The sequence below is a fragment of the Propithecus coquereli genome, unplaced genomic scaffold (assembly GCF_000956105.1).
Source record: "Propithecus coquereli isolate 6110/MARCELLA unplaced genomic scaffold, Pcoq_1.0 Scaffold37, whole genome shotgun sequence".
Taxonomy (NCBI): domain Eukaryota; kingdom Metazoa; phylum Chordata; class Mammalia; order Primates; family Indriidae; genus Propithecus; species Propithecus coquereli.
The window spans coordinates 3,665,229-3,678,338 of NW_012149396.1; the positions used below are offsets into that span (position 1 = coordinate 3,665,229).

General features: G+C 37.4%; 1 protein-coding gene across 2 annotated transcripts in view; it reads right to left on the reverse strand.

The window, feature by feature from the left end:
• MBD2 (methyl-CpG binding domain protein 2) overlaps positions 1–10,456 on the reverse strand; it is a 68,739-nt gene extending 58,283 nt beyond the window's left edge. The window contains exon 1 of one of the 2 annotated variants that reach the window (XM_012651795.1): positions 9,689–10,456. In XM_012651795.1, the coding sequence (XP_012507249.1) occupies positions 9,689–10,227 (539 nt within the window). In that variant the 5' untranslated portion in view covers positions 10,228–10,456. The remainder of the gene's footprint in view (positions 1–9,688) is intronic. The other variant, XM_012651796.1, reaches the window with a different exon arrangement.
• Positions 10,457–13,110: the final 2,654 nt, after the last annotated feature.

Consider the following 13,110-nt stretch of genomic DNA (forward strand, 5'->3'; position numbering starts at 1 on the left):
ATCACCATTACCTGAGCTAGACAACTACAACATGCCCTACTAGTTTATGACACACAAATTATACATTCAGAATACCTGCTGCTTGCATGTGAAACTACTCTGAAACCAACCTTCTGGTACAGCAGAACATATATTTTCATGTTATTTTAGTAACATGGAAAATCATAATATTTAGTCAAGCCATTATAAAGACAGAGGTCTAAACAACCACAAGTATATATCTGCAAGCCAAATGCTAACATGATGAACTGTAGGGGTGGCAATCATCAGAGTGGAATAAGATGAAGTAGCCTGAAAGTGACAAGAAGTGTCAAAGATGGCAGATGGACAGCTATATAGCTAAACGGCATGTTCAGAGGTATATCATTCCCCATCAGTATCAGGAAGTACTTTATGGGGAATAATAGAAATCTCTATACTAAAAATTCTATAACCTACAGCACTGGATAATTTAAGACTTAAAGAAACATCAACTTTCTATTTTTTTATTCCTTTAAAAATGTTAAAGCTTATTTGTTACTTAGAAGAGTAAGTGTTCAAAGAAAAAAAAAGATTTCCCTAACTTTAAATAACAACTGTTTCCAGCAATCAAATTTAAGCTAAGACTAAAAATCTGAAATTAGAATTATCTTTTTGTACTTTAGGTACAAAACATATAATCAGAAACCTGCCAAACCAATTAAAGAACGTATACTGTTGCTTAAACACACGCACGCACACACAGACAAGCACAAGAAAAATGTACCTAGAAGTCAGCTCCCACACACCATTCTTTAACTCTTTTCCTATCAACCTTTAAATGTAGGCATTTCCTACAGTGGGCCATCCTCAGCCCCCTTCTATAGCTTGTCTCAGATAGATTTTATCTACTCTTATTTTTATCTCCCATGTCTGATAAAATAGTAAATAATCACTTTTGAACCCATCCTTCCTTTCCATTGCCACTGTCCAAATCAAGTTTCTATCACCTCAAATCTAACTCATCATTACAGGCTAACTGATATCTGCTAGTCTCTTTGCATTCTAAACTATCCACACTGCTCTTCCTAAAACACCACTTTGACCATAGATCCTGTTTAAAAGTCTTCAATGTACTTTATTCCACTAGCAAAACGGAGCCAAAATATGAGCCCTGCATTTTAGATCCACTTTCAGCTGGTCTCCCCTTAATGTTTTAACCTGACTTTCCACTCCTCTTACCTAGTAACCTTTGCTCCAGCTGTATTGGTTTATTCACTGTATTCTGACTAAGCTGAATGGTTTCTACAGTCCCTTGCAAACACCATGTTTTTTACCTGGTCCATAATACATGACTCTACCCCTAATCTCCAAGAGCCTGGAAATACCAATCCACCTTATATCCTACATCTTCCATAAAGCCTTTGCAGAACCCAGTAATAGGAATGTTTCCTTCCTCTGAACCCATATAGCAGTTACCGCTTATATTAGGCAAATAATCATGAACTGCCTCTTGGCCTCTCTTCTAGTTTTGAAATACTGAGTTCTGTATGGTTATAAAATTTCCACAAGTTTCAATTTTATCTTCACAAATAGCATACTGAAGTGCTTATTTATAAATGAAATTATAGGATGTCAGATTTGCTACAAATAATGATGGCTGGGATCAGGGGTAGACCATGTGTTGACAATTGTTTAAGCTGGGTAGTTTTTCATACAATTCTCTCTTCTTTTGTACGTATGTTTGAAAATTTCTATAATAAGACGTTTAAAAATGTAAGTATTAAAATAGCAAAGCAATTTTTAAAAAAATATCAAAAACTTTGGACAAGTAAATTTGAGCATTAAAGAATTTCCTTGGCAATGGGGATAGAAGGTAGAGAATTATTTTAAAAGTACTAATAAAGAAAAATTTATTTACAGTTTGGTTACTAATAAAATATGACAGCATTTCTCCTTTTCTCTCAATATAAATGTTTACGGAATCACCATAAAATTTTACATGATAGGTAAGACTTAACAAGTATAAATTAAATTCTGTACCAATCATTTCCATTCCAAAAACTAGCATGTACGTAACAAAAATTACATGCAAACAGTATATAACTATAGCTAATTACATTATATCATGGTTTGTTAAGAAAAAATTAAAAGCCAGGGTGATAAACTAGAATGTGAAAAACGAATGAATGTAGAAGTCTACCTAATTTCATCCCACTGCCTTAAAGCATTAGGTTTCTGGGAAAGGAAAAAAAAAATACTGAATTGTAGACTGGACACTGCTATGGAAATGTCGGAAATATGTCTGGGAATCATTTCAAAATATAATTGAGGGGAAGGGGTTGAATATAGATGAAATAAGATTGGCCAGGGGTTGAGAATTGTTAAAACTGGACAATGAGTACACGGGGATTCATTATACTTTTCTATCTACTTATGAATACATTGGAGATTTTCCATAATAAAAAGTGTGTATATAAAATGTGTGTGTGTGTGTGTGTGTGTATATATTATATACGTATGTACACACACACGTATAGGCAAATATACCCAAAAAACAGATGGGCGCGTACTATGTCAAAATAGTAACAGTCGTTCTCTTTGGTACTATAATAATTATTGCCATTAGATCTCTATATGGTTCTATAATTTCCCAATTTTCTACACTGAGCATGGGTTACTTTTATAATCAAGAAAAAATAGATAATATTTTTTTAAATCCTGAGGAATGAACCTTTATAACCTAAGATTTGCCCTAATCTCATTTCAAAATAAAACAAAATACTATAAAATCTTCACATAATTACCAAGCACACGCTTCTACTTACGTTGGCTAATTAAGGAGAAAGGAACATGTTACTGATCTACTGACCATGTTCTACATACTAAATGGATTTAATCTCAAAAAAAAAAAAAAAAAAAACCTCCATGAGGTAGAATTCTTACCCTCAATTTACAGTTGAGGAATGAGAGGCTCACAGAAACATATCTGTTTTAGTTAAGACACTAAAGCAGGATTCAAGCCCTGATCTTGTGAATCAAAAGTCCCCATTCTTTACCCCAAACCAGGGCTACCCAAGTGTGGTCTGTGGACAAACTTAGTGATCCTGAAATAAGTGCACGAGCATAGAGAAAGCACTTAGAAGCTGCTATGGTAACTTGACAGCGTAAGTTTATGACTGTGGAATACAGTAATAAAAAGTTGCAACATTTTGGGTGTCCACTTTTACTTCACTTTTCTATTTTTTTTATTGTAGGCCACTCTACTTCCAAGAAACTGTAACACCTTCACAGTTATAGCAAAAGTTAGTAAAGTCAGTAAAATTAGGTAGCAACGTTATCCTCCCAAGACAATACAAAAGCAATTTTTGATGGTAGATTGTTTTAAGGAAAAAAGAATATTTTTAATATTAGGAAAATCAAAAGTCCTATAGATCCTTTCAGGACTAAAAGTCAGTATATAATGTATACACATAAACATGACACACGCAAGCAAATTTAAGGAAAAACAAGAACGTTTACTTCAACTATTCAATATTTGTATACCTGATTTAGTATAATGCAGGATGCTGAGTATAGCAGGGAACACAAGACAGCCTTTATAAGGGCAGTCAGGCCTATCTATGGACAGCATTAACCACAAGTTTTTTTTGGGGGGGGGATTTAATAGAGAAAACTATTAACTTTTGCTTTATTCAGCAAGGACTTATTAAGAACCTTCCATATACCAGGGACCATGCTGGATACTGAAGATTCAAAAATGAATCAGACTCAGCCCCCGACCTTGAGGAGGTTCAGAATCTGGTGGGCAACAAAGACTTGCCAACTATTTATTAAAGTAAATGTGGTAAGAGTTAACAGGTTTATTCAGAATGCTATAGGAGTTGCCTATTCTGCTACAGGCCTCTGGGAAAGGCTTTTTAAAAGAGATGGATACCTATTAAAAAGAATTTTAAGGACATTCATCCTTGCTTTATCTATGGATTCTTCTAGTGTAAAAAGAACAAAGAAAAAAATACCAAGATATTCATTAAAAAAAAAATCTTTTAAATGATATTGTCAAAATTGCAAATCATTTATAACAAATGCTAAGTATTCAATTTTAAAATCCAATTTTCAATTTTATTATTATTTATATTCACACAGAGCTTATGTACATTAAGTCCCAAACAAATGAGTTTCAATTTATATTATAATGAGAAAGAAGACAGGGCAAAATCATGACATCCACAGATACTCAAATTTCATTCTATTCCACACCGTTATTCCCCTTCCTGGGGAAGTTTTAGCTTTTAGAAGTTCTGATGAAATTAAAAATTTTCCTAGTCATCATCTTACTGGAAATGTCAAAGAGTAATAAAAGACCAATAAGCAAGAGCTGCAAAGGGCTTTAATACTCCAAACCAAACACTAAATCCACAAAATATGAGCTGATGATTTATTTCTAATTCATCATGCAGATCATGAGAGGATTTCAAATATGAGTTAAAAGGTTATGAATTTCTATTAGTCCCGCTATAAAATTTAAAAAACAAAAAAAATCACCTCTGCAAATCACCCATTTCTGATCCATTAATTAAAACCAAATTATAAAAATTTATGACTATATAGCTCACCGATGAAAATTTTAAAAGCAATTTGAAAAAAAATCATCTATCAATGTGTTAGAGATTATTTTTAGAATGTATATGCATGCATCAGTTCCTTTAGAGCTATGCGTATTTCCTCTCGTACAGGTATTGTGGGTGTTGTGGCAGGTAAGACTTTGCATGTAAGATCTAAAAATCAGATGTAGGACAGATGGCAATGTTGCGCCCTAACAAATATTCCTCTAGCACATCACTGAAAGATATGACGGTACAGCTGAGGAAGATGTATCAGAGCACGATTTCCACCACTCTTGTTATGTCTTTCATTTCTGGATCCAGCCTTCAATTAGGCAATGTCAAGAGAAAAGACTAAAAGCAAGTCAAACTTTCTATTATACAATAAGCTCTTAATAAATATTAGATTTCTTTCGTTTCTCCAGCTAAAGAGGTTTTTTTTTAAGTGGTCTTTAGGGTACGTTTCAACTGTATCTCAACTCTGAAAGAAGAGTTGCTGCAGGATTCCATTATAACTCTGCCCTTACCAATAGTACAACCTCTAGCATATTAACTTTTCCTGTGCTAACTCCCCATCTGTAAAATAAAGATAACTATACCTATGCCCCACAGGGTTAGAAAGATCCAATATGATAATCCATATAAAACATTTAGCAAAATAATACTAATAGCTGCCAAAAATCTGGGAGCTGTAACATGGAATACAAATAAACTAAGGCACACAAGACTCTACACTATAACCTATATTATATAGTCAATGAAATTCAAATGTTGACTTCTTACTCGTGTCTGTGTACTATGAGCATCTTATTTACCATTTCCATTTTATCTCTAATATTTGAAACCCCAGAAAAGGGCTTTCTATCCTTCTACAGTACCCTCATATTAATGATGAAAATTAGAAATTTGAAAATGTTTAGCCTTAATAATAAAATATCTTGAGCAATTTCAGCCCAACACACCACCACAGATAATATAAATAAAGCGAAAGCTAAGAAGTCATTTAAAGCTTGTTTTACAAAATTTTAAGTATAACATCAATTGGTAAATGCTTCTTTAACATCTGTGTGTTCAGCATTGTGCCTAGGAGGAAGACAGCTATGCAAGCAAGCCACAGGTTCTAAAGAAATGAATACGACAGTAATACAAGGGACACCAGGTTTAACTACATAGGAATAACCAGAAAGAAGAGAAGATGGGGAAAGACTTTCTATTGAAAGCCAAGAAGACTTTAACATGAAATGTAAGAATTGGCAATGGTCACATTCCCTCCCCTGGTCCATTCAGCCAGTTTTCTCCAAAGACTATGTGGAAGAGTCTTTTTTTTTTTTTTTTTTAAAAAAGGCATAACAAGGTTGGGGGGAGGTTCATTGAACTTTGACATCCTCAATGATTCAGAATTCATGCGCTCAAGGTATCATACTAGTCTTTAGTAACAAACGATACCTACTCATTTTTTAAATCTATTTTACGTTCAGCCCACAAACTGAAGTTATTTAATGAACGGTTTTCCTTAATTAGTCCTTAAACATGTCTAAAGCTTCAAGACCTACATATTTCTGGAACTCAATCTATGTAACATAAAGGTACAATCAAAGCCATTTTACAAACGGGGAAATCAGCACAGGGAAGTTAAGCGACATGCTAAAGGTTGCACCACTGGTAGGAGCAGAGTTGGAATACCAACTCCAGACCTCCTAACCCCTGTACTCTGTTGCCTTCCCTAGAAACTTGTACTTTTATCAGTATCACTCATAATTTTATAGACCTCAATTATGCCTGAGTCCTTTTCAGATCAAAAAGATGAACTCTTTTTAGTCTCTCTTCATGCACCTTTCTCTGTGATTATTTTCATGCTCTGATCCCATGTACTTTTTTCCTAGAGAAGTGATCAGGTGGTTCATAATTTTAATAAAAAAGTTTACTATATTTCCAATACCCAACCAGACAATATTTCATGGCAGCAGCTGTAATAGTTTACCACCACTCCCAGGTCTTTAACCCAAGTTATAACCAAGAGTCTAGAACCTAACAAGTTTAGACTTGATTTTGTAAAAAGCCAAGAAAGAGCTACTAAGGGATCCTATGAAAAAGAAAATAATATTTCAAAAATATAAACTGGCAAGTATTATGTAAGGAACCAAAAACTAGAAATGACAAAGTAAACCATATAGAAAGTTATTGTTCAGATGGTGGCAATGAACTTTTTCAGAAACTACACCAATGGATCCAATACTTTATCACACCACACCCTTTTAAAAAATACATTTTGGATGATAATATATGAACTGCCATCACACTATCAGTAATCCTGACAGAAGGCATAATTATATTGCTTAACTGGCAACCAGAGGCACACCTTCCTATTAGAACTTGGCAGTTTCAAGAAGCAGCCAAAAACAGTCTACCAAAATTTGAGGCTTTCTCGATGAGCTTCATTTCAGTCCAATTAATAAGTGTCAGCCACACCCTAAGTTAACAGGCATGGATTTATTTAAATTAATCTCCCCAGGGGCAGGCTAATTCAGGGGTTAGCATTATTAGAATCTGTGTGAACAACTGGGTGCAGGTGTTCATGTTACCAACAGAAGAGTTAACTCTTAACCCACCTATTAGCAGATATAGCAGGTGTTTTGTGAACTATTGGGTTTTTTTAAGGGTGGGGTGTATATGGAGACACTAATATGTAAAGCAGTGACAATGTACATTGAAAAATAATTTGTCCTCCTTTACAATAAGCAGGTGACCATAATCATTCATCACAGAAAGGTAAAGTCGCAAGTCAAAGTAACTACTGTATCACAAATATCACATGCTTGTTTGTACATGCTACATATGTCCAATTGCCTCAGAATATAACCTCTCAGAAGGAAATCAAGACTGGGTGTTACAATCCTACATAGGAACTAACACTTTGCAGGTAGTCAATAAACAATAGACAATACTGCTTCCAGCCCTGAACACATGTGGCACAAGTCTGTTCAATATGTCCTTTCCATTTTATATAAACAAAGTGAAGAGCAAACCATACTGCAGTGTCTAAAAAAAAAATTTCATTTTAGAGAGTAATTATCACTATGCTGGTTTGTAACTTAAGATTTGTTTAGAAAGTTTGTCTCAAACTGATTATATCAGTTTTTCTACCACAAAATATTTGAGTTTGTATAAAAAAATTTAACATCAAAAAATTTACAACGCATTCCAAAATATCTTAAGTGACAAAATGAAATGAGCACTCCAGCAATACAACTTTTTGAAATAACTTTTCCAGTTGCCACAAGGAAAACAAACAAAAAGCTTTGCAATAACCAAAAGTTAGTTTGAACAAATACGTCATCCCAAAACCAAACAAACCATATCCCAAGAGAACTGTCATAGGGAGTGAAATTCAAAGTTTAAGATGCTCTACTGAGAATAGACTAGTTGTCTATTCCTCAAGGAGTTCAATCCCAGACTCAGAATACTCTTGTCAAATATAATTGCCTACAAGACATCAGCACATAGTTCAGAAGGTTATGCAGACTGCTTAAAAAAAACCAGAATGAGCTGTTAATGAAATACTCGAAAATGAACAACTATGAATAGCACTAAATAAAAGCAATGAGCTTGAGAGGAATAATCTATTTACCACAGTAATGTTCTTAGCATTAAATCAAATATTTAATATGGGGAAATAAAATACAACATAATCCCTTTATATGTTAAAAATACATTTTCCCTTTTATCATTTGAGATTTCAAGATGAGTGGTTTCAGATCAAGTGAAAAAATAATTTCTAATGTAACACCACTTTCATTTATTTTATTTTTACTTGAAGGGGTAAAATGTACTTACTGAAACTACTCATGTATGTATTTGAGCAACCATCAGGAATATGTTCATATTTACATGCTACACCAGCAGTGATCATGTTCTTACATGTACGTATATATGTAAGTGTGTATATTTAACTTTTTAAATCCACTTAAAAGTATTCTTAATACATAAACATTATATTGTATGTGTATTGACACATTTTCCCCAGAGGTAACGTATTAAGCTACTTGATGATTGAAGACAGGAAATCCTTTATAACATTATTTCAATGGCTAAATGGCTGACAATTGATTCCAATACCAATACCCTGAAAAATGCTTCAATCAGTCTACAAACACAGCCCTCCAAGCCACTGAATATAACATGTTTATATTCTTGTCTATAAATGGGATAGTTTATAAGAAAATTTAGTAAATTTGTTTATTACAAAATTCCACTGATATCAACAGCCACAGACACTTTCCTAAGCTTACTGGGTCATACAAACTAAAAACATGAACAGCATGACTACAGGACTGCAAGATCACATTAAGGTGAAAAACTTTTAATCATTTAAACCAGGAATTCCCAGCCTCAGCACAGGTGACATTTTGGGCCTGATAATTCTTTGTTGTGAGGGCTTCCCTATGTATTGTCAGCTATCTACTAGACGCCAGTTGCACCCCCTCCCCAGGTGTGAGAACCAAAAATGTTTCCAGACGTTGCCAAATGTTCCCTGGGGAGCAAATGTTGGTCTATGAGTCTAGAAACTTAGTGCAGTGTTTCTGTTTCAGAAGATAGTATGTTCTGCAACACCAAGGGAGTTCCAAGAAACTTCAGGCATTCCAAATGGCTACTTTATAAGAAACTTTCACGGATTCCACAAAGTAACTGAAACCTTGTTACCGTAGATAGCTAATTCTTCCACATGTGCACGATTAAACACTCTTGTGATGATGAATATGGGACAGGCTGGGACAGGAGCCAACAGTGACTGGGGTTTTACAGTTTCGATGAATTACACCTTCTTTTAACCCTTCAGTGGACTAATCACTTCTGCCAGAGTAACCCTTTGCTCGCAAACGATTTTCCCCTACGCCTTCGACATAAGGTGCCCTCCCGTGGGCCCTCACCTTTCAGACACTGCCTCTCACTACACTGGGGTCAACTGTCACCCGAGGGTTCAACCACCTTCCACTACCAGGCCAGCCTGTCCTTGCCACATACCCTCCGGGCCCCTGCTCTCATCTTGGCATCCCCGGTCTGGGCTAGCTCTTGATCCTTGACCCCAACCTGACCCCGCCGCCCCCTCCCCGCCCCCAGGGAGGTACCTGAAGTAGTAGACATCGCTCTTGCCGGCACTGAGCCCAGATTTTCGGATCACTTCCTCCTTCTTCCATCCGGGGGGGAGGGCCGGGCAGTCCATCCTCTTCCCGCTCTCCGTGGCCCGGGGTCCCCTGGGCCCCGGCCCCGCGCTCCCCGACGGGAAAGGGACCGGCTCCCGCCGGGGGGCGCCGCCGCCACCGCTGCTGCCGCCGCAGCCGCCGCCGTCGCCGCCAAGGCCGCCGCCGCCACTCGGGGGACGGCCGCGGCCCCGGCCCCGGCCCCGTCCCCGGCCACGGCCCCGGCCCCGGCCACGGCCACGGCCACAGACGCCGCCGCCCCGGCCCGCCTGCTTCCACCGCCCCCGGCCACGGCCGCCGCCCCGAGCGCCTTCCCTGCGCACGCCGCTCACCGGGGACGGGGCGAGCGCGCTGCCCTGGCCCCCCTGCTCTATGGCGGAGTCGCCGCCAGCGCCGCTGCCGCCCGCCGCGCTCTCCCCCTCCTCCTGCTCCGGGCAGCAGCGGCCTCCCCCCGGGTGCGCGCGCATCCAGCCCCCTCCCCAGCCGGCGCTGCGCTTCTTCCGTAACCGAGCCCTTGGAATCCCGGAGACCCGCCCCGCCCGCAGCGCGGCGCGCGGGGGACGCGCGCAAGCATCATAGAGCGGGCGCGCACAGAGCGGCCCTCCTGCCCGGGGCGTGGCCCCGGCCGCCGCCTCTTAGGTCCTCCAAGCGCTCTGGACGGCCATCTTGTCTCCGCCTCCTCGGGGGCACGCCCCCTGCCGCGCCCTTCCGGCCCCCGCCCCCACGGGGCGCGCGGAGCCCGGAAGGCTAGCCAGGTCGAGCCACCAGTGAGTGACTGCACTGGCGACTGCGGTCGCTTTGTTTTAAATAGGGTTAACCTCCCCCATTATGTGATTTCACCCTTGTTTGCTTTCCAATTAATGAACAACAAACAAAATAGATCTCAAATTTTATATTCTCTAACTTTTCATAATGCGTTAATAGATACCCTCTCCCGCCTCTACACCAAGGCTTGCCAGGGAGCTCAGATTGAAGAGGCAAAGTGTCCCATTAGGTAAATATCAGTGTTCTCCAGAAATATGGACTAATTCTCCTGTATTAACTTTGTAAGGATGTGGAAAAGGAAATGATAACTTGGAATATTCCCTCCAGTTATGGGGTTTACCTCTAGATTCTCCTTAGAATGACGAAAATCCCTGAATCCAACTAATTTTCCAAATTACTTGGGATCTTTTCTTAATTGGACTTCCTTTTATAATACAAAAATCAGTGGCCTTTGATTTGGTAAATATTCCCTTATGTTGAAAGACCAACTTAACCCACTGTTAGAGGCCTTTAGGAATCTGTGTGGAATTCATTTGGGTCTGCCAACTCATCATTCAGAAGTGATTTTAAAGGATAATAGCAAATCGATTAAGGAAACTGGTTTGAATTTTTGAGAAGTATGTTTTCTATAAGTTGTTTAACATTTGTAGAAGTATGCTATTGAAATTCAAGGTACCATATTATGAAATGTTTAGAAGACTGAAAAATATGAAGCACATTTTATCAGATTGATGATAAACTATCTTGAGTTCCCATACTCACAGGACCTAAAAGTTGAGGACCAAGTTTAATGTATAGAAAAAAGTGATTAATTTAAAGTAATTAAAAATTAAAATTTTATTCAATTTGCCTTTACAACATATGCAAACGTTAACTATACTCACGAAACTTGTCTGTCTCTATGCTTGACCTAAGTCTTCTTTTATGCCTTGGATTTGAAATACACTAAGTTACAGCTTTCTACAGGGAATCTACCTAGAAATGTGAATCTATCTAGAAATTCACCTAGATAAATGAGTTGTCAGGAGAGGTCAGTGTTGGATATGTGCATTTACAAGTCATTTGTGAAAATGACAATTGAAGGAGACCCTGCAAGTAAATAAGATCTCCAAGGAAGAGCGTGCATGGTTAATAATAATCATAATAATAATAGAAGATCAAGAACTGAATCCTAAGGAATACCAACACTTAAGGCTCCAGTGCAAGAATGAAAGTAAGAGAAAAATGAGATCAATGTTTGGATGACAAACACTCTACAAGAGGGAGTGCCCTGATTGTCACCTAATTGAAACTAAAGGATAAACATGAGCAAAAATCTGAGTAGAAATGATAGTTGAGACAACAGATGGAAAAAGATATACTTTCAGAAAATTTTACCTTTCCATGTTGTGTCTAACAAGACTACAGATCAAATGATATAATGGATATAAAAGCATGTTTAAAGGAATAAATTACATTATTTTAAGGTCATTATTTTGACTTTCATGACCAGATTCCATTTACTAAATCCCAATATAGTTTAATGTTCCATCTATTAAGGAAAATCTCATTTAGGCATTTCAAAAGTTTTTTGGTTACACGTGAATTTTTCTGTTGTGATACCAGAGAGCAAAGTACAAAAAAAAAAAAAAAAATAGTACTTACTTATTCTCCCACTAAAAGAAGAAAATATTCCAATTAAGGAAACAATAAATTCCCATGGGGACTAGATTGAGATCCTAAAAGTATTGAGAATAGATGCCAAATACCTAAGAGATAGGCCCTTTTGTTTCACTTCAAATACTGGACAAATAATAAACCTTTTATCATTCTAGGAAAGTGCATTTTATATCACTCCCTGAAGAAGCATAGAAACATTTTTTTTCCTTGGGCGGTAAAGTTGTGACCAAATTTTTCGATTTTGTCTCTCATACAATGGAAAAGGTCTTGTTAGCTTATGTTATGGAAAAAGCAAAGGACAAAAACAAGAGAGGATTATGTATGAAATCTGGTCCACTAAAGGAACAATAGAGATTTAACCACCTCTGATCTCTGCCTCCCAGGTGTAAAACCAGGTGCCAAAACACCAACTGTCACCCCTGGAAGACTATCCATTATTTCGAATATTTTTCCCTTTACTATTTACTAGGTAAAGCTGAGGTTACACCATTAAATAAAAAGCAGTTTTCAGAAAAATAGTGTTAATTTGGATTTTTATTATGAAAAATAGAAAAAAATTCAGGTAATGAAACTTAGAAGAACTGTTAGAAAATAATGACTGATTGTGAAATCTACATTTTATTAACAAATATATAACCTACATTTAAATCTTTGGATGTGATAAAATCTTCAATAAAAGAAGAATTTAAATATTGGAAAACCTTACTTTTTCAATGAGCATATTTGTATCAAGTGATAACAGGGGTGTCAGTTTTCCTTTCTTACAGTCCAAACAGTAAGGTCAGAATTTATTAAGACATTAAATAGGAATCAGGGCACAGCCAAAAAACCATTTTCTGGCTCTAATTAGCAGGTTTTATGATTCACTGAGTTGGCCCAACTACTGTCCACCAAATTCCCAACGAAAATGAAATGCTGCTGGCACA